The 22,698-nt window shown below is 32.0% G+C and overlaps 1 protein-coding gene across 3 annotated transcripts in view; it reads left to right on the forward strand.

The window, feature by feature from the left end:
• The window catches only part of wb (wing blister), a 216,169-nt gene that overhangs the window by 118,464 nt on the left and 75,007 nt on the right, over positions 1-22,698 (forward strand). For all 3 annotated transcript variants that reach the window (XM_088196249.1, XM_088196248.1, XM_088196250.1), the window contains 10 exons: positions 8,375-8,617; positions 11,553-11,747; positions 11,836-12,072; positions 12,488-12,608; positions 12,677-12,858; positions 12,925-13,065; positions 13,871-14,829; positions 14,892-15,032; positions 15,099-15,252; positions 15,946-16,123. In XM_088196249.1, the coding sequence (XP_088052375.1) occupies positions 8,375-8,617; positions 11,553-11,747; positions 11,836-12,072; positions 12,488-12,608; positions 12,677-12,858; positions 12,925-13,065; positions 13,871-14,829; positions 14,892-15,032; positions 15,099-15,252; positions 15,946-16,123 (2,551 nt within the window). The remainder of the gene's footprint in view (positions 1-8,374; positions 8,618-11,552; positions 11,748-11,835; positions 12,073-12,487; positions 12,609-12,676; positions 12,859-12,924; positions 13,066-13,870; positions 14,830-14,891; positions 15,033-15,098; positions 15,253-15,945; positions 16,124-22,698) is intronic.

A 22,698-nucleotide genomic window follows, 5' to 3' on the forward strand; every position in this document is an offset into this window, starting at 1 on the left:
AACTACTTGTTATAAATTGCAAAGATTTTCTGCTTCAAATTGGGCAAACTATTAATAAATAGAAAAGAAGCAATTAAGATAATATTTGTATCGGATTTAAAATGAATGGTATAGCAGCAAAAACTGATTTTTATCAAAATGGTGTGGGTACTGTTAAGAAATGTTGTTCTTAAAAAATCGTTTTTTAAATAAATAAGATCGTGGACGACCTTCTTTAGTTGATTCAAACATAACGCATAACGATTCGAGAGCTTGCACAAATTAATTATTTAACAGTTCTAGAGCACTTTAGTGAGCTAGAAAAAAATAGGAATTTGACAAATGAGTGCCGCATAAACTAAATAAAAACTTAAGAAATAGCTATCGTGCGACATAAAATAGATCCTTTACAAGAACAGAAAGCTGTCTGCACAATGGTTATTTTGGGTTTAAAACTGAGTGGCATCGTTAACGCTCATATATTTATAGTTTCATTCAACAATACAGATAAAATTTAAATGTTACTACCGGACGATGGTGTTCAATGAGAAAGTTCTGAATCGGTTGTAAAAGACGGTTAGGATCCATGTCCATTGGTAAGCATCTAATTGAGCAATAGTTAGCTTCCTGTGTGACGCTTTATAAGCGATACCATTAGTCGCGCGCAACAATGCATATTGTTTTCTATACGTGTGTCAAAGATCATAAATATATGCATAAAGTCATAATTAAGATACATTTATTTTTTATATTTTAACAGATTCTAATCATAAATAGGTTTTAAAATAAACAAATAAATATTTTGCAACAGTAAAATTGAGTATCATGACAGCATAGAGCAACATATAATATCACTAGATCAGTTAAATAGTATTTTCACTAGTAGAAATATATATCTACCAATGAAAATGTATTCCGATATGATTTCACTGAAATGCCAGTGAAATTATATTTTTACTATTACATATTATACATATAATATATATGTATATAGACTTCTTTGAAATCTTAAAGTCTGCAAATCGACATTTTTTAATTAAAAATAATAAAGAAGCATTTTTAATTGAGTTTTCAATAAATCTAAATGAATTAAAACGGCAATAAATGAACTTTCATTTATAGTAATTAATATTTTTAAGAACTAAAATATGTATTTTCCTTTTTCTTAATGAGAAACACACACCTTTTAGTTGCACCCCTTGCTTGTAACCCATAGGGTTGGGATATATATATTTTATATAATTTCTATATAATATGTTTGATTTTGCGATTCATCGCGATGCGAACTTACTGATCGATATTTCGACAGTGATGTTCCTGCCATGGTGACGGCAAATTGCGTGACATTGGCAGAAATATCACTGCCGAAATATCGAACACTAAGCTCTCGTCGTAATAAATTCCGGAATTTTAACAATTTATATAAATAATTACATATTTTTTGTTGAGTCCTAAAAATATATATTCATTAATAAATATTCTATAAATTTATTATATATGGATGAAATCGATTGATCAAATTTTAATCCTAATGTTTTCTGGTAATCTGCTGCTTTGAACTATTTTTCCCCAAAGTTATTTGAAACACAATGCATCTTTATATATAATACAATAGTAACACTAATGCAAATGCACCGGCGGTGTGTTACTGATTTTAAATCCTTATTGGGGTTATCTTCACCCCATAACTCACGTACCGGGAATTCGCTCCACCTTGGGCGCTTTTCGCCAAGCAGCGATCTCCATGAAATATACACCTATTCATTATTCGCTTTATATTCAACTTCCTTTCCCGAGAGCGCCTCGGCGGGATCGATACTCTACAATTCCACCATCCTGCCGAAGGATTATTTGCACATGTACAGCTTTCCGGGGAAAATAAAGCAAAAGAACTCAGCACCGTGTCGACACTAAAGACCTCTCTCTCTCTCTTTCTCAATTTGCTTTTCGTAATCCCCATGCTGACATTTTGCGTGCAATAATGAATAATCGTTTTTTTTTTACTTTGGTACAACCAATAGATAAATATGTGTATGAATAATAAATAAATTTCCATGAACATTGCAAATACGACAAAATGTGCCAAGTTAATTATACAGTAGTTAATGTTTTATATGGATAAATTATTAAGGAACAACACCATACATCAATGGGTAATTAATTGCTAAAAAGCAAAAGAAATAGAACGGAATTCATCGAATTTACCAAAACATTTTTAATTTCTGGATCTACTGATAAACGAAAACTAATTCTAGAAAAGCTTTTTAATTGCTGGATTAAATCTAATTCAACGGTAAATGAACGCTTATGACTTCTTCTAATTTAATTTGGTGAAAATAAATATATTTATTATCTTGCTCCATATTTGTGATATATTATGTAGCTTAATCTGATTATGTTTCAATTGAGATAAAATATTTATTAAATTCATTGGCTATTTTTTTGGATCTGTAATTAAATCTCCATTATTATTTAGAATAACTTTTTTATCATTTTTATTTTTGGAATATTTTTAATAATTATTTTAAAATCTTTCCATATTTTAAATGTTGTTATTATTAGCATCATTAAACATTTTATTAAAGTAATATATTTTTTTTACAGTATTTCTGGGTTCAGCTAATATTAAATTATTTAGATGCTCATCAAACCATTGAACGTTGCCTATATTTTGATTATCTAAATATTTTGTCAATGTTTTTTTTAATTTACCTCTAAAAGTTGTGTTTATGGAACATAGTTTTCAAGTTTCTAAACTTTAAGTTTGAAACACCTAAGGGCATCGACAGACTTCGATATCTGATTCACTAAACATATTTAACCCCCAGAGGGTCCTTACGGATGAAATAGATGTTCCTCAACTACATATTTATTTTGTCTATTATTACATGCAGTAAACCTTAGTTATGAAGCTAAGCAGTCGTGATTAAGAAAATCTATACCTTGACTATGTATAACCAGAGACTCTGGTATTATTGCTAGAGTAGCGAGTCTTTGTCCTATCCACGCACGGAACAAACAGCTAGTGTTGACACAGTATGCCTTTTGCGTCCTCCCAATATGGCGTGTGTATGTTGCCAGCATATTTTTGAACCACCCGGTGTTTGCGCGTTTATTTACAAAGCGTCATGTTCAAAGTATTAATACATGGCACGCGCGACCGTAATTGGGAAACGATTTTAGAGTTGCACGTGCGCAAAGGGGCGCGCATGTTCGCAGCAATATGACCGCAAAGCAACAGTTGATTTTTAATGAATGTTTATAATAGCAAACTATTTATGATGTAGTTTCTCTTCTTTGCAGAAGTTGGCAATCATGTTTCCTATTTTTATCTTCAAAGCAACAGTGTGCTCTAATGGAGCTATCCTTTCAAATGATTCAATCTTGCTTCAAAAATATGGATTTTTGTCGGATGTCAAATATGTGCCTAATTCGTATATATTAACCTTTCTAATGCCACGAGCCCCTTACGGGGCTCAGTTGCTTCGTGAATATCTTACCAAGAGCTACATATGAAACTCTCACGAAAGCTACAAAATAATATTACAAGTCGTAAGGAAGTAAATGTGGATCACAACCAGTCTTGGGGTATTTTTTTCAGAGAAGTATATTTTATTGAGGAATTTAGTGAAGATGTTTAAGATTTCCTCATTCAGATTTTTCAAAAACTGCTAATTTCGAAGCAGATCTCGTTGACTTATTATTTTTATAATTTTGTATCGCATATCAGGCTTAAATAATTACGATCCTTTTTAAGTTGCTTCTCATTTATTATGACTACTCTATGATCCTCAAATAATTATTTTTTGTACTTAGTCTATGCATTTTTTTTCTTCCAAGACAAGTAATCTTTTTTACTTTGTGTCTTTCAGAAATGTCATTTTATTTTTCCATTGAGTCTTAACGTTACTTTTATTTTTTTGTGTAAATTATATTCGTCGTTTTTTTTTTGCAAATCCATACAGAAAAAATCTTTTAAATGCTGTATTTATGTCATAAATAAATAGCGTAAAGAGTAGAGGGCTCAGGTTGGGTCCTTGAAGAACACCCGATTGAGGGATTTTTTTTGACAATCGGCCGCCATAATAATAATATCTTCAAAGCAACGTATTAAAATATTTTTTCAATTACAGTACAAATAAAATTAAATATAATGATTTAAAAATATGCTAGAATTAGGATAATAAAACTAGTTCTATATAAAACATTATTTAAACTCGATTTGAGTAGCAATTTGACTCACTTACTAACGTCTAAGAAGGTTCAAAACTTTATTTAAAAACTCTAACATTGCACATTCTCGGCGTCCTATCGTAATTGATGCCGAATTAGCGCCTGGAGAAAGTTTTGAAAATTTTATCAATAAATCAAAGAGGGCCGCGGGTGGTCCCCGTCTCAACCATCGCTTCCCAAATGGTGACCTCGCCGATCGTACGTAATCGATTCCTTTTTTTTCTCGGCGCTCTAAATCCTCAGTTTTCGACATTGAGGGTTCGCTCTTTAATAATTTTGCTCTCCGAGTGACCCGCGACATAAATCTGTAACCAAATCCCCGATGCTTGCGTTCTTTTGTATTCTTTGAGTTATAATAAGAGGCCGAGGAACAAAGCGAATCGAAGAGGGCAGATCTTTTGTTACCGAAGAAGGCCTTTCTCTAAAAGAATCTGACATAAGATTATGAAATCTGCATATAACGTTTTATCCCTCTCTCATTTCACCCTTGTGTGCCCCATAGCATAGTAAGAAGTTTGATTTATACGTTCACTTCTGCCAGATTGAATGTAACGTTCAAGAAAATATGTTCAAAAAGTATCAATAGACAAGAGGTGTAAGTCGTGTCTTGAAAATCGAAATTAGTGATTATAAAAATATTTTTCTTATTCACTTTTTTCTAGAGGGCAAAAGTCAGTGCTCATTTTTTCAATATTTCCATTTTATTTCCAAGACTCATAGGTATTTCAATAAATAATATGCACTTTTTTAAGCTAAATTCAAGGAGGTCCCTGTTTAAAATCCACGCCAAAAGCAATAAAATCGTGCCGTCACTACAATGGCGCATTGACGACCATTGATTTTAAGTGCCTTAAATTCCGTTGTGGATGTTAAAATATGTGTCAGACAAAGTGTCTAAGGTGAAGTCTTCAGATGAAGTGATTACTGATTGCTAGGGTCATATTCATGACCCCTCCATGGTAGCTTTTGTTGTCCAACGACTAATTATAGAAGGGTGGCGAATTTCTTTGAAATAAATTTCCGCTTGCCGATAAGGTAATTATTTAGGTGACAATTGCGCACGTCATCTATTCTCAAGACGATTAATATTTTATCCTTTATAAATAATGGAGCGTACAATGTTTTTATTTTAAACGAAGAAACTCATTTTCTCTTCAATGGTTAAAAAGCTTCTCTTGATTGTGGTTGAAGTTGGAAGTCTCTTAAAATTCAGGTACCTTGAACATTGATGTGAATGTTAAGGTATGATTTTTAATTGATAGGGTCCCATTATTTATATTCATGGTCCTCTATAATAGATTTTTTGGTCCGCCCCTTTTCGGTTGGACGACCAATATAGATTAGCGAATTTCTTTGAAATAAATTACCCTTGATTTTAAACAGTTGCGCTCGTTATGTACTAAGCCTATAAGATTTATAGCACGCACCATAATCCGTTAAATAGTCTCCCATGGTGCTTCATTTCAAACGATTTTTTTTTCTTCAATGGATTAAATGCTTTTAACATGAGTAGAAATGCCCTTTTTCATATTATATTGTACGGTGATTTTTCCAAATGTAAAATAAATTTAGCAAAAACAATAATAAAAGTTTAAGTGAAAATGAATGATTTATTTTTTTATGAATTTATTTAGATGCTAGGAACATCGTTTTGAAACGCATTTTTTTCTATGTATTTTTATAACTTTGGTGTAATTATAAATTTTGCTTTAAACTGGGCTATCAATTTAATTAAAAAATAAAAAAGAAGACATTATGTATATGCATTAAAAACATCATAAACTATTTTAAAACTAAATAATGCTTTTCAATTTTTTTGCTGGGGGTGGAAGCCCAAATAATAAAAATAACATTGGTATCCTATTTTAATTGATAACAATACGACAAACTAAATTTAATATAAACATTATAATTAGGCATAATAATTCTAGATCTTACACATGTTAGTCGTTACTAATCTTACTACTAATTCACCAAGAACTTTGCCAATGGAAAATGTCTTATTCTCTTTACCATAATGCGCTACTACAAATAATTAACTTCAAAATAAATAAAAAAAACTACTTGTTCGTTTACTGTAATAAAACATAAAATAAAAGCACAATTAAATAATGATTTATTTTTAATTGACAGTTAAAGTGGAATTTATGAAAACTTGCACAAAGGATTTCTCGTGTCCCTTCAAACGCTTTAATTTGCATTTTCTTTGCTAGATTTATCAATTAAAATTATATGACCTGTTTTTAGATCTATCTATGTATACGAGGAACACTCTAAAAGCAATCTCAGCTTGCATAATAGTAAATCTGACGAGAATTTCTTTAGAGCTCGTGTGCGATATTCTGAACTCGGCCGGTGGCGTCTCTTATCCGATAAAAAGGATCTAATTTATTGTGTCCTTATTTGTTACGTGCACGGCTTTCCGATGGTGCTGTATTTTTTCCCACGACCGCCATACACAACCCTTGTAATGCAATTTATTGATAAATTCTGATAAGGACACACACAATGGCGATCATTATCGCGATGGGAACAAAGCCGTGGCGCCGAACAAAGACGCCGTTTTCCCATTTGGAGGAAAATTGATCTTTTAAATTGCTGCGGCAATTAATACCAACGGGGTAACTGTGCGCTTTTTGGACTAAAAAACTGGTACTGCATTGAAAACGGATAAAATGTGCAAGGGACGCTCAATGGGATTTTTCAATTGTGTTTTCAATGATTCTTTTAACATCCTAGTGTTGATAAGATGGAAGTGATTTTGTAGACATATTATATCACATATACATACATTTAATAGTGGATATAAAGCACAAGAAATATAATCAAATATTGATTAAAAAATATATGTAAGATAATATTCATTCCAGATAAAAAATTCAGCTCGATTGAATAGATTTAGATTTTTTTTCTTAAATATTCTTGTAAGATCTATTGTCTTTTAAAAATCGAATTTAAAAATCGATTAAGTGGATCAGATTAGTTAAAAGGACTGTTTTTATCTGGACGAAAATTTTGTCTATGTTGAATCGGCGTAAGCTCCGTTGACTTCAAGTTCCGGCTTGAAGTCTTATGTAAGTCAGCGGCAACATGATACGTTCTCGTGGATATATAAGTGAAATTCTGGTAACACTGGCGTGACCCTCTTGCCGCCAAGTTTTGGCCATAACAAAATCTAAATGAAAAAATATATATAAATATAAATAGACCCCCTACAATTGATAAATGTATTATGGATTTTGAAAACAATAATAATTTTTAATTTTAATTAATAAATATTTATATTTTAGATACAGGAACCTTTATTAAAAAAAAGTGTAATATTTTATGATTAAAATTCTTTTCGCACTATTTTTATTTAATTATTTATTTCGGTTTGTATTAAAGCAAGAATATGTATTCTTAATAAGATATATAGTTTTTCGGCAGAAACAGTATGTTAAAAGTCGGGTATTAAGATAAGACAATTAACATTAAATTTAATCACTATCATCATTGATACCATAATTCAGATTTTTTTCTTAAATGTGTTTATCTATTTATTCTATAAAAACTAATGCTTTTGCCAAAGCTTTAATTACATCTAAATATCTTATATATTTTTTTATTACAAAGCAATATTTATTTACAATATCTTATATTTGTAAATATAAAAAATATTCCAATAATAAATAGTTTAAAAAAATTGAAAGGTAATAAATATATATATATTGTAAATGCGAAAAAAATAACCTCAATAAAACGGGAATCAAGAAAAATTTTGCCATCTCAAACAAGATTACACTCTCCATTGAATTCCAATGGAACAGTAAACAAACCCAAAGCACAAAATACCCTTCCATTATTTCCATCAAACATAATATAGTTTTCTAACAATTTATTAAATTCCGAATATCAAGCTTATTAACCCAGTCGTCTCTAAACGGAGTACAGTTAAACCCCAATTTTTGTTATCTAAAACATTTGCTGAAGAAAATAATTTATATCTAGCTTATAATTATTGTAATCTATTAAAATATCTGAATGAATTAAACCTGAAAAAATAGTATTTTTTTTGTGTTGTAATTCCATGAATTTGCAAATTTAAATGGTGTTACTTTGTACCAAATTTCAGTACTTGAATGTTAAATAAACAATCACTTTAATTTTATTTTTATTTTAGGTGTACGAAGTGGCCTATGTGATAATCCGCGCCGGAGCCTCACCAAGACCTGCGGCTTGGGCCTTAGAACATTCCACTGATGGAGATTTATTTCTGCCGTGGCAGTACTTCGCTAGGAGTAGCTCTGAATGCGAAGATCTTTTTGGTATTCCAGTGACGCCTGGAAAGCCAAAACCAAAGGCGTTCCCAGAGCCCACGTGCACCACTTTCCATTCCAAGATGCAGCCCGTGGAAAACGGAGAGGTAAGGAGTTTTAATATACGAGGTGTGATCAAAATATAACGACAATTTATAATACGAATGTCAATTATCAGTCAGATTGGAATTTCGTAATACTCAGAAATTTCTTGAGTCGGAAAATTACAGAAAACAGAATTTACATAATATACTGCGATAAAAATAGAAGCACAGTGAAGTGATGAAATTATTTTTAATACTTTTGCTGAAGATACTTTGTTTAAATGAAAATCTTATAAATATTTAAAACGTTTCTACAAGGACTACAATGAAATCAAAGATGACTCAATGTTGGTGGAATCAACCACCAATGAAAAAATAGTAAAATATAGACACTGTGAAAAATTTATTTTAATGCCTTTACTTTTTATAAAAAATATTTAATGCGCGCTTCTCATTCAAGTATTCTCCTATTATTTGTGAAAACCCGAAACATATTTATAAAAATATAATAAACAAGTCGCAGCACTTAAATACAAATGGCTTGCTGCTATCATGGCCTTGAAACCGACATTTAACAGAAAAAGCGTACTAACAAAAAGCACATAATTAGACATGCAACAATACACGCTTGCTTGGGGTGAGTTACATCAAAAATCTATTTTTTTAAAACTCTTAAGTTCTTCAAAATAAGACAAATAAAACACACCTTTCTTTATTTATTTAATAAAAAATCATACCGAAAAATACTACACGAAACCATATTAAACTCTAATCTTTAGAACCAGTGACTACGATAAGATCAAACTTATATATTGTATATTAAACATAAAATGCCCAAACACATATTGCTTTAATGGCATTAATTTATTTTTAATTAGCTCCATGGCAATAATTATAAATAGTCGGATAACTTACACCGTTAATTTATATATTTTTTATTTTACTTTCTAAAAGGGTTTTATAAATATCGCCAAGTGATATTTGACAAAATCAATAATGAGGAATAAGTCATTTTTTATTACAACTTGTATTTTCCAGTAAGAAACTAATCTTAAAACATTTTTAATAAATCTACTTCTATAAAAAGTAAAGAGATAATCTCGGATTTGTCGAATAAATCAAGAAAATTTAAGATTGGTCACGCTTTATTACGATAGAGTCGGGTCTTGAGGCCAGAGCCGTATTGAGAATATAAAATTTGTGTTTGTGTCGAGATTATCAAACTTTTTAATTCGTCTAAGGATTGTTTTGCTGTACTCTTGGATACACTTCTTAATTAAGTTATCTTTTTATGATATTTACAAGACATAAATTTTATATTTATTTTTTAAGTTCATGATGGAAAAATTAATTCTACAAATATTTTTATTCTATCATTTATTCTAGACTATAGATTTTTAATGAAGCAGTCAAAATTATAATATTAATTTAGTTTATTGTATGTTCACAATTACAACGATGTAAACAGATTTAACAATTACTAAGTAGGGAGACACCAGATTAATATATAAGTCTATAAATCAAAGTAACATATATTTTATTACTGTATTGCAAACTATTATAACAGCTTTTAATCATTAAATGTGAATATCAACCTAGCTCGTTGATTTTATTTTTGTTATTCATCGCGATATTCATCCAAGGGATAAGAAAAACTTAGGAAAACACAATCTCTGCTAATTGATTGAAATTATAATTTAAAAATAATTACCCAATTTTGACCTCAGAAACACGATATAAATTTAAACATAATTGGGTCCATGAAGTATTTCAGGAATAAGTCTTTGACTTATCCCACCGATCTATGGTGTTATAGGCTCTAAAGTGGTTACTGAGTTATATTTTTACTTAACCCTTTAATTTAACCTGGAAAAACATAGGTTCAGCAAAGGCGTTGAGAGTCAAAAAGGTTTTGAAAGCACAAATTGCCTATTGATGTTACTCACAATGTACTCAACAATTCTAGCAACTGTTTTGACCTGATAGATTGAAATAAGGCTGCAACAATCATAGTGCATACAATTTCGGTAAATAGCTTTATTTTATCTATTGATAAATGTGCTAATCGTAATCAGACTGTAGTTACAGACTTATTTTCCTTATTTTATTTTCGCGAATTAAATACACTGTAATAAAACAATCCGTTAAAAAATTTCAACTTTTCTACAAGTTGAAAATATTGTGTCGAGTGACACGATATTAGACAAACATAATGTTGCCCAATCAAATATAATGTTGAATGTGAAGCAATAAGAGCACCACATACAGTCATATTTCGCAACTTCTTAACTCAAAAGTTCCGTTATTTCGCATACTTTGAAATTTGAGTTAAAACATGTAAAACCTATCTAGTTTAAAAAAATATAAATTTAATCAAAAAAAATTTTTTTTAATATGCAATATTTTATTATACTAATCCGTTTCTGTAACAAACTAACCCATACATCACAAATTATCTCACAGTAATGACTTAGTAATTCGACGCGCATAAATAACGTTAAACGTCCAATAATGTGTGTGATTTTTGTGACGAAGCAAGGTTAAACTTAAATTCAAGATACAAATCAAATTTATCGAAAAGTGAGCTTTTATACTTACCTGCTCAGGGCCAAATCAAGATTTAATTTTTTTTTATTTAATCAATAAAATTATTAAAAAAAAAACATTATCTAAATTCTGTCTTCCTTGCTTCTCGATTAATTGTATTTAATTTCTACTTCAATGATACTTATTAATCCAATTAAAACAATCCTAATTGATCTCGTTAATCATGATCAACTCACTAATAGCTTATATTAGTACTACAGATAAATTAAAAAAACAAACAGCTTCATTTCTTCTTATTATTTATTTTATTTTATTAATTTATTTAGCTTAATAGCTAATCTTTACATCTAACAAATTTAGTAAACATATATAAAAATATATAAAAAATAAAAAAAAAATTTCTTAGCTATATTTTTGTATTTTTAATTCTTTTTTTCTGTTTTTTTTTTAGATTCATCACTCAGTATTGAGTTCAAATGAAGAATGGAGCGTAGCCAGATGGGTTCGCTTAAGATTTCTAAGCTTGCACGGCGCAGCACAAGGCAGATTAGAGAGAAAATTCTACACTTTAAAGGACCTGACAATTGGGGGACGGTGCGCCTGTTCCGGTCACGCCAACCAATGCAAATTGAATCCAACTAAAGGGGTATTCAATTTAACGATAATGTTACAGCGAGTTCGACGTGAAATATTTTCAGAACATTCTACTATATTTCAAATATATTTTACATCAGATTCCAGAATGCGAATGCGTACACCACACTTGTGGCTCAAACTGTGACCGGTGCTGTCCAATGTTCAACCAATTAGCCTATATGCCAGGAGTGAAAGGAGAACCAAATATATGCCAGTCGTGTGAATGCCATGGACACTCCTTGGAGTGTATTTATGATCAACAAATTGATGAACAGAATAAAAGTGTAGATGTGCATGGGAGATATAAAGGTGGAGGCGTATGCATCAATTGTGAGGTGAGAAAAATTTATTATTAATTCACGAAACTGATGATAACCGTCCTGAAGGTCCATGCTTGTCTTGAAACTATGTTGATTTGGCGTGAGCTTCACTGTAAGCCCAGGGCTGAACTATTATGTTGATGAGTAAAACGCTTAACGTCACCAAAACGAGTAATAATGCGACCTGGGAACTTTTCAAGCCAAATATATAACGTTGCACCCAGTGTGTAACAAGTTGCGCCGTCTTGATGAAAATACACGTTTCCCACAACATTGCCAATATTGAGAGATATTCTATCATATATTCACTATATATCTAGCTTGTTACACTATTTTAAATCTCTTCTCTGAAGAGCAATAGTATTTCTTTTACATTTTTCCAAGTTAATCAGATATAAACCATATTTTTTGTACAATATTCCACTTTTAGAAACACACGACCGGAGTCAACTGTGAATTGTGCGAATTCGGATACTTCAGACCTCCTGGAGTATCACCTGATGATGAAGAACCATGTTTAGTGTGCGATTGTAATGTAAATGGTTCTACCGGTAAAGTCTTTTTTATAATTTGAATAATAATCTAGCAGAATGTTTTTATGAAAAATTTCAATTTTCAGGGCAGTGCATATACAATCAAGTGAATGACGTTGTAGCTTGTGAATGCAGAGAAGGATACTCAGGATTGAAGTGTGATAAGTGCAATTTGGGCTACACAGGCTTTCCGAACTGTGCAATGTGTCCTTGTAACAGTGCTGGATCTATCTTCATGGAAGAATGCAACGGAGAGTGTTACTGCAAGGTGTTTTATAGTAATGATGTAATTTTATTATTAGTCCTGTTATTATAGATGTGAATATTATTTCAGTATAACGTGGAAGGAAAGTATTGCGACAAATGTAAGATGGGATACTTTGCATTGGAGGAGAGTAATCCTGAAGGATGTTTGCCTTGTTATTGCTCTGGAGTCAGTGATATCTGTTATTCAGCGTCGATTGAAAACCATATAGTAAGCTACAGAGTTTTATAATATAAGAAATTTTGCCTTAGAGTTCACATTGTTAGAAGTTGATCATAGATACATATGTAGCTGTAGTATAATGTGTTCGTCTATAGGCTGAAACGAAGTGTCTATTTTAGAACTGCAACTGAATTAAATGAGGATAAAGTGTAACTTTACCACGGTATAAAAAAAAATCTCCAGGTTTTTATCTTTTTCTTGATATCATTTATTGTATCATATATTTAGTAGTAAGATAAATATTTTATAGCTCTAATAAGATATAATTTATGTATAAAATTATGTATCAATTTCTATAATATTATTACTGATTTTTTCAACTACATTTGTATGATTGATTAAGATATATGTATATGATACAGAGTTTTGACTATCTTTACAGCTACTTATGATGCAAAGCTTATGTCACTAATTTCCTGAGACTATTCTTAATAAAATTAGATTTGCCACAAAGATTTAAGTATCTGATTTACATGAAAAATTATGATTTTATATCTGTTACTATTTTTTTGAAGTGATATTTTTTCTACTTTAAAAATCATAACTATTACCTAAATACCAAAACTAAGCTTGCTTAAAATTTACTATTCAGTATAGCATATATTATAATAATATACAGTTCAAGTCTAAGTATAATCATATATTTAAAATGTGCTATAATTATATTGTTCAATGTAAGGTTCACATTTTAATTTTTATTCTATTTTAGTTCTCCTTATTGCTATACTATCATCCTGAATTAAACAGTTGGTTCACAAATATACATTCTAAATATACATTTTTGTGTTTCCAGTTTCAAACGTTACAAAATTGGACAGTGACTGACATCAGCACGTCAAGATTCGTCGCTCCGACATTCGATTCCACAACCGAGCAATTAACAATAACTGACGACGAATTCTACAACACTGAAGCCTATTATTGGAATGCGCCAGATCTATATTTGGGCAACAAATTGAAAGCCTACGGATCCGTATTGCTATTCAGAGTCGGCTGGCTCGTAATGAGAGGAGACACGAGCGGAAAGCCGACCACCGGTCCTAACATCATTATAATTGGACACAACGGAATGAAGATCGCTTATGACGACATATCATATGAACAAAAAGATATGATCGAAATATCAATACCGTTGATTGAAAAATCTTGGTATCATGTGCCAAAATCGGTTAAAGACATTGTCACAAGATTGAAGAGAACGGAATACAAAGGAGATTTGGTTTCAAGAGAGCAGTTTATGAACGTTATCACGAACATTAAACACGTGTTATTAAGAGCTAAGTATCATACTGATCAAGTCGAAGGCATTTTAGAAGGAGCCGTGATTCTAGTCGGGAACAACGATTTTGAAAGATTCTCGTCAAAGGTCGAGAAGTGCCATTGTCCACCAGGTTATACGGGATTATCTTGCGAGCTCTGCGCTTTTGGTCACGTTAAAAGATTGACTAATACATCACAACATTTAGAGAAATTTGAGTGTATCAAATGCAATTGTAACGGACATTCTGAATCGTGCGATCTTGATACTAATAAATGTTCTCCGTGCGAACATAACACAATGGGTGAAAAGTGCGAGAGATGCATCAGCGGATATTATGGCAATCCTTTGATTGGGAATAGGAACGATTGTAAAAGGTGTGCCTGTCCGATGTTGGAAGATGGTAATAACTTCAGTCCAAGCTGCGCTATGGATGGCGATAAGTATTTTTGCACTCAGTGTCCAGAAGGCTACACGGGAGATCATTGTGAAATGTATGTATTATATTGATTGTATGTTTTGTGATGTTTAATGCTTATGAACTAATTATTTGTAGTTGTGACTATGGATTTTTTGGTAATCCTATGATAATTGGATCGAAGTGCGAACCCTGTAGTTGTAACGGTGGACCATGTAATAATATCACCGGACAGTGTCTATCGTGTCCAGGAAATACTGAAGGATTTAAATGTGATAGGTAAATTTATGTTTTGTAAGTTTAAGTAAATAATTTTAATGGTACTACAATATATTATTATTTTAGCTGCAAGACAAATCATTATGGAATACCATCCGAAAGAGATTGTAAACCATGTGATTGTGATATTTTTGGATCTGCTAATATGACGTGCCATCCAATAACTGGTGAATGCAAGTGTAACATGCGGTTTGGGGGCAGAACTTGCAACTTGTGTGAGGTGAGTTGAAAAATATTATTTTTGAGATATGCATTGAGAATATTTTCTTGTTTTAAATAAATATTATAATATAGTATAAGATTGTTGCCACACGAATATGATAAAATATGTATATATAGAATAACATGCTTATTTCAATTTTTTATCATTTTTAATATTTTATAGAAATAGAATACTAAAAAATATTTTTTAATTGCATTTTTTAATGATAAGTTTTGGGTTATGAATTTTAACAACAATTTACTTAAAAATAAATAAGACAGTTATACAGAGACTACAATTATTAGGCTTTAATATAATTTAATGATCCTATACTTTTTTTAAATATATTATAATATAATATTATAATATATACATTTAACGATTTATATTGCAATTTTATGTCTTTTGTTTTTAAAGATTTTTTAAACAATACTATTTTTATACATAAAAAATAGTATTCATTTCTTTGTTTTTAGAATGTGTTGTCATTTATTGAGTTCTTATAAATCAATATATTTTTAGTAATTATTACGTTTTTCTAAGCATTTTAATATTAGTGTGTAAATCTCTCTCATCTTTCTTAGGTATAATATTAAAAATATCTCAAGTAAAAATTATAAAAAAAATTATTAATGTCAAAAAACAACTCCTAAAGATATTGTATGTTTATGTAAATCAAAATATAAATTATGAAATCATTTTAATTCATAGGAAGGATATGGCAATGTTACCGCAGGATGTATTCTGTGCGACTGCGATACGATCGGATCAAAAAGCAATATTTGTGATCCTATCACTGGATCCTGCAATTGCCATCCTGGAACTGATGGAATTCGCTGCGACACGTGTCTTGATTTACACTATGGATTTTCAAATGAAGGCTGCAAATGTAAGTGCTTCAAAAAATATAATTTTATACCCAATCGCAAGTGATACTGCTTCCGTAAAAGCATCGCTTATTTATATTTAATATAATATTTTTGAAATTTAAATATTTATATTTATTAATATAAATATTTTTAATAAAAATTTAAATATACTGATAATTTAGTCGAAAATGGTATGCAGCAATCTATGCTTATAACATATCAAAATATTTTTAGCCGATTCCAACAGATGGCAGGAGTATTATGTGTTTTATAAAATTTCTAAAATTTAATAGTTATTTAGTATAAATCTGCACGTTGGGTAAATAAGTGCAATAAATTACCATTAATCTTAGAGAAACTACTTCTCAGTTTCCTTGTTTATCAATTCACAATAATATCCCATCAGTATTCAGCTCCCCATCGAGCTGCCGGCATACATCACATTGCAGAATCTTCTAACCATAAATGGAAGATGCCTATCCGCATTTCTAAAAAACATATATTATACGTCCCTTTGTAACGTCAATCAGATGGCCGCTTTGCCGTTAAATGTCCTGTTCGACTCGCCACTTAACTGAAAACGTCTTCTATTACGGACGAAACTTGAATTTATAACATATTCGCGCGCCTACTGCGAGCATAACCTAGCTGGAGAACAACCGTTACAAATAGGAGATTTTAAAAATGCTTCTTATGCAAAGTGCTTTGATTTAAAAATCAAGTGATTTTGTCCCTTCGATGGGCATAAAATAAATGCAACCAGATTTTGAAAATATCAAAAGAACACACTAAACAAAGGTCATCACAGAAATTTTTGTTCAAAGGCCATCTCGGAATATTTGTTTGAGGAAGACAAGTTGCTGCGAGAGCTAAAAAAAAGGAAAAAGTTATTTTGAAATATATTGTTCAAATGCGATCTCAGATTATTTTTGAAAAAAGTAATTACTACTGGAGCTAAAAATGTATTTTTGGAATTTTTTACTAGTAGGTTATGTTAAAAGGATTTAAGTTACTGTTACTGGTCCACTAAAACCCTTTTTTCCAATGAGGAACCCTTCAAAAGGCACTGCCAGATTATTTTTTCACCTGTTGGTGGTGTGGGACTTTTACTCACTAAAACCCCCACTGTTCCTCTTACCTCCTTCAGGTTACTGCTTTGACGCATTTATGGATTCGAGAAAGTAGATGGTCTTGCGCTCTTCTAGTTTCTCGGTGATAAGGGCTATGCAACCCCTTTATTTTGCAGTGCTTTGCTATCCTTGTTCCTCAGCATTGAGAGGACCATGCTCTCTGGTGAAAGCTGTATGTCGCCAGGAAGTGTTCCTTTCAGCGCAATCTTCTCTTCCTCCCATGTTGTGCAGGTAAAGAATGTGTGGGCGGCATAACTGCAGCTCCACAGTGGCGACTGGCAGGGGTCATTTCTTTAGCTATCCGACGGAGGTAGGCTCCAAAGCATCCATGGTCCTTGAGTGTTTGCGTCAGGTGGAAGTTCGGTTCGCCGTGCTTTCTTTTTCTCCATATATGCCGGTTTGTAATGAGCGGCAATTTTGGTGAGCGCATCGAGCATTGTGCGCCATCTCACTGTATTGAACGTATTTTTGCTGTCCAGCGCGATCATCACAACGTGCTTGCTCCATTTGACGCTTCCTTCCCAAGCTAGCTGTATCTAGCTAGTGGAGAATCCGGGACAGAATCCAAATTGCTGCGATGACAGACCTAGTTTGCTGATTGAAGCCGCTGTAATAGTATTCTTTCCAGTACCTTTCCCTATCCGTCAAGCATGCAGAGTGGTCTATATGCCGACAGACTAGAAGGCGCCCCTTGCTTTCAATATAAGAACGAGCCTCTATCGTGTCCGCTAAAACCTGCCAACAGTGATTATAAAGGTACTTGTTTATTAGCACGGTGCCACGCACATAAACCAGCAGTTGTTACTCTCTACTGTGTATCCCGTGCTGTTTAAACTTAAACCTAACCTAAATAAATTAACCATTATACCATTATTGTATTTGTTCAGGCAAAGTTTGGGTTAGAACAGCAAATTTGAGCGTGGCGCAATGCTAATAAGTAGCATTATATATGTGTATACGCGTTAAGTCGAAAAATAATTGGGAAGCGCAGGTACATTCTGCTATTCAACGTAACCCCTCCGACGAGAGGCAAGCAAATACTGGCGCACGATTGAAACGCCGTCTGATGCGTGCGTCAGAGCGACTCAAAGCGTGAGGCACCTCGCCCTAGCTCTCTCGCTCTGTCACACGCACTTGTGCATCTCGCTTTCATACGTACGAGAGAAAAGTGGATATAATTATCCACCTCTTGTAAAGTTCTCTGACAAAGCGGTACAACATAGGCGCGGGAAAGTTAATAAATGGTGGTCATCCAAAAACAAACCTTTAATTGCAAATTCACGGTTTTTGTTATGCGAATGAATAGAAATAACTATTAGTCAAGCAAAATCATTCTATTGCTTTGACGAATACAATGCATTGTTTTGTGGTAAAATACGGTTATAGAAGTTTGAATCACAGCTCATTGTTTCCGATTATTTATTTTTTATTCTTATATAGTGATTTATCTCGGGGTTTCATAAAGCGCTTCCGATTGGTTAATAATTTAGAATAAACATTTGTTTTATTGAAAAATACATATTTTTGCATTATAACAAGTGGAGTTTGCGTATAGATGTAACTGTCAGGTAATTATTTAAAAAAAAATTAATTTGGTATAATAAAATATTTTGTCAAAAAAATATTTATTGAGTGACTCACCGGTGAGTCGCTAGCGTTTAAGTAGTTAAAAGGGTAAATTTAAAATATTTATGATACTGAAATTTTTAAGTGCATCCTTTCGGCGGATTGTTTTATAAGCCGTTGCTTTATGACCCACGTAGATACAAATTATGCACTTAATTTCTAGCTTTTTTTCAAACCTTTATAGTATCATAGGATATATTAATAATCAATAATATAAGTTGATGGTCGATACTATATATACATACTATAAATCGTTGTTGTTTTCCCCGCTGTTTTTCAGCGTTGATTTACTGTTTTTTTGTCTTAAATGGGCAAATTTATTAAATAAATATAATACAATAAATATCCACTATGTAGTTAATTTGATTTACAATACATCTTTTTTTTTTTTTAATTAATTTAAATTATTTTAATTTTAAAATTATTCGATAAAGATTGCTGATGAGTTAGTATTGGTATGTGACATTTGAATGTTTATCAGCTCATTTTTTAATGTAATGTGTTAATAATATGTGTGGGGGGGGAGGGCAACTTAGAGACTAGTATAAAAAGTTTTTATAATAAAGGGATCACAATAAGTATGTAAAATTTGACTAGCAGATACCCAAATTCCAAATGTAACAGACAATAAAACGCTCTGTTTCCACCCAACTTTATGCATTGGCCTGAGGGTTAATAGTAGGAAACAACAAAAGCACTTTCCTTATATCCAAAAGTACGTACGACAATTTCCTTTCGTAAGCACGATAAACGAGTTGTATAAGTCGCTGACTAATGACCTGAAAGACCTGGGTTTGAATCTCGAATGGACTTAAGTGTTCTTCAATCCTGTCTGGGAGATTATAATGAGTGATTATTAGGAAGTTCTTAGTTTTAGAACTTTCATTAGGTCAAGTTTAGTTTCGTTACTTTAACAGCAAATACAATAAGTGAAAATATCTAAACCGAATTTTGACCAATAGGAGAGCGCAAAAAACAATTATACTTTCTCAGACGTCAAAAATCCACGTCAAAAGCAATAAAATCGTGCCGTCGCCGTCGCGTTCCTACACAATTTTATTGCTTTTGACATGAATTTTTGACTTCTGAGAAGTGATAATTGTTTTTGCGCCTTCCTATTGACTAAAAATTAGGTTTGAATACACTTTGACCAATGTTCTCATACAGTAGTCTGTAGTAATATCGATAAGGATAACTATCATATATTTTAAAACATATTGTAATATAGTGTACTTATTCTTCCCTGTATTTATTTTCCCCTGAGAGATGAGTTGGCTTAGTTTGTATTTAAGACTTGACCTAATAAAATTTCTCAAACTATAATTAGTTTTAGAACTTCCATTAGCTCAAGTTAGGTTTGGTTAATTCGCGTAGGATAGGTTTGGGTTTCATTAATTTGAAACAGGCTTTAATTTCACTAGCGTATATCGGTTAAATTATTTTCGTTAGTAGAAATATAAATGTACAGGTGAAAATATATTTGGACTTCACTAGTGAAAATATAACTCAACTGTTACATTACATCGCATGTAAATAAATAATGATAAGTATATATACACGTATGGAAAAGTTGAAATCATGTAATTTTAATAGCATATTCCAGATAAATTATAATTTCACTGGTGAAAATATGGATTTACCGGTTAAAATATATTCTGATATGATTTATACTAAAATTATGTTTCAGTTTTTTCGGAATAGATTCGAGACTGTTTTTTGTATTTTTTTTTTTTTTAATTTCTGGCTTAGAATCAGGGACGTTATTTCAGATTTTTCTGTGGAAAGGGGGGGAGGTAAAAGTTGGCCATTCAGTGGTAGTTTTTTAATATTTCGATTTCATTAAAATTCATCAAATGACGTGCATTATTATGACCTAATTCAAGGAGAGGGGGGCAAATGTCCACACCAGCCCTCGACCGCTGCGTTGAAGCAAGCTTGCTCGCTTGCTCACTAATTTGTATTTGCATACATAGTATGTATGTGGTAATTGCATGTATTCAGTATCATTAACGACGAATATACATTTATATGTGCATGTGTAGATTTTGCGAGAAATTCCATCATTTTATACAATCTTCACGTCTCAATTATGACTCGCAGCGCATGTATCGTACAATATCTCACACTTCGCATCTAAATGGTGGGCATTCAGAAAACGAGCGCCCAAAGGAATGGATATCGCTAAAAATGCGTTTAGTAAGAAATAGTTCGTTGATCTCTCGCATTTACATTTCTAAACTAAGCCTCTCTTATACGAGAGTCGTGATAATATGCGCAAATTCTACAAGTTATTGCAGCGTTCTAATTCGAAACACGTCACATTTCAGTTTATCGTGTCCGATTTGGATTTCTGGGCAAAATAGAATCATGGACCACCTACTGGAAGTAAATTTTGATCGACATATTTCACAATGATTCATTATGAAGTATGAAAATATCCGCCTCCGTTTATTGCTTACAAAACTGTATAATCCATTCTATACACATCAGTGAGTTATAAGTGCATAAAAACGCTCTTACACAAAAGTACACCTACGCCATAAACAACTCAATATATTTTTTTAGAGAAAAATGCTTTCATTATTCTTCCTACGTCATCGCATAGCTAAAAAATCAAGATATAAAACTTAATACTGTTTAAATGTGAAAATATTTTTAGGAAAAAAAAAAAATATTTGATTCTGGCTATTCCATAAAACTCAGAAGCTCATAAAAATCGACGGATCGAGCGCCTAGGAATGTTTTAATACCTTTTTTTTAAAACCCAGACGTTTCGCTCGAGTTAGTTCTATGGCCATCTTGAATTCATAATCCGCCGAATGGTGTTTTATTTTGGATTTGGAATTAGAGCCAAACGCCAGACGCCCCCAATTTTGATAATGCCCTCTTTATCCTGCCACCGGCTGTCAATCAGCGGTTGTTCATCTAGTCGGCCAATCCTCAAAGGCAAAAATATGTCTAGCGAACTCTCAAAATTAGTGCAAAAATAAATAAACTCGTCGGCTTCTTCCATTGAAGTCTCTAATAGCGCGATTCGAAATGTCAATGTTTTATGTTTTCAGAAAATATGTTTAGAAGCACTGAAGTGGGTTATCGTGTTTTATGACCGTGTTTTCAGTCGCTTGAGTGCGTTTGTATCGAGTAACTTAAGCGAATGTCATTTACGCTGCCTCCAAAAGGAAATTTACTGATACACTGTATTTTGCATAATCTATTCTGTCAAATGGTAATATGCATTTGTATGTTCTAGTCCTTGTTTTGGATTCGTTTTAGATTGAGTTGTCAATATGTAAATAAGGCAAATCGTGATGAATAAAAAACATATTTATGGTAAAAACAGCTTAGATGCTTTAAAAAAATATCATAAGTTATGTACATGTATTCTTGAATTAAAAAAAGATAGGAGCTGAAACAGTTTGATATATAATTACTGTTTAGAACCGACCGTTCCTTTCTTATTAAACGCGAAAATTTCCTGTTAAGGATATTAGAAACCCGAAAATATGCTAATAATAAATGAGGTTCTTCGTATTACAGAAATAACTGTGTTTAACGTATTAAGTGTGCTTCGGCGCCCTCGTCTCTAATTTCGCTTTCGAATTACAGTCTTTCGGCGGTTGTAAAACGTGAAATATGAAGGGTCGTTTACCGAAATTTTCGAAAAAGCCACGGACCACCCCCAAGGTGCCGAAAGACCCCGGGCGCCGATTATTTATTGCTCAATCGCACAATCATAATAAAATCCGTAAAGCGCCGGCCCTAAAACGAAAATTATAAGGTCAAGACGATCGGTGCGTCCCTAAATATTGTCTCACTTCGAGATGAATACGTCGATAAAG

This window comes from Plectrocnemia conspersa, unplaced genomic scaffold (assembly GCF_051122295.1).
Source record: "Plectrocnemia conspersa isolate PC_06_02 unplaced genomic scaffold, ASM5112229v1 ptg000010l, whole genome shotgun sequence".
Lineage (NCBI taxonomy): Eukaryota > Metazoa > Arthropoda > Insecta > Trichoptera > Polycentropodidae > Plectrocnemia > Plectrocnemia conspersa.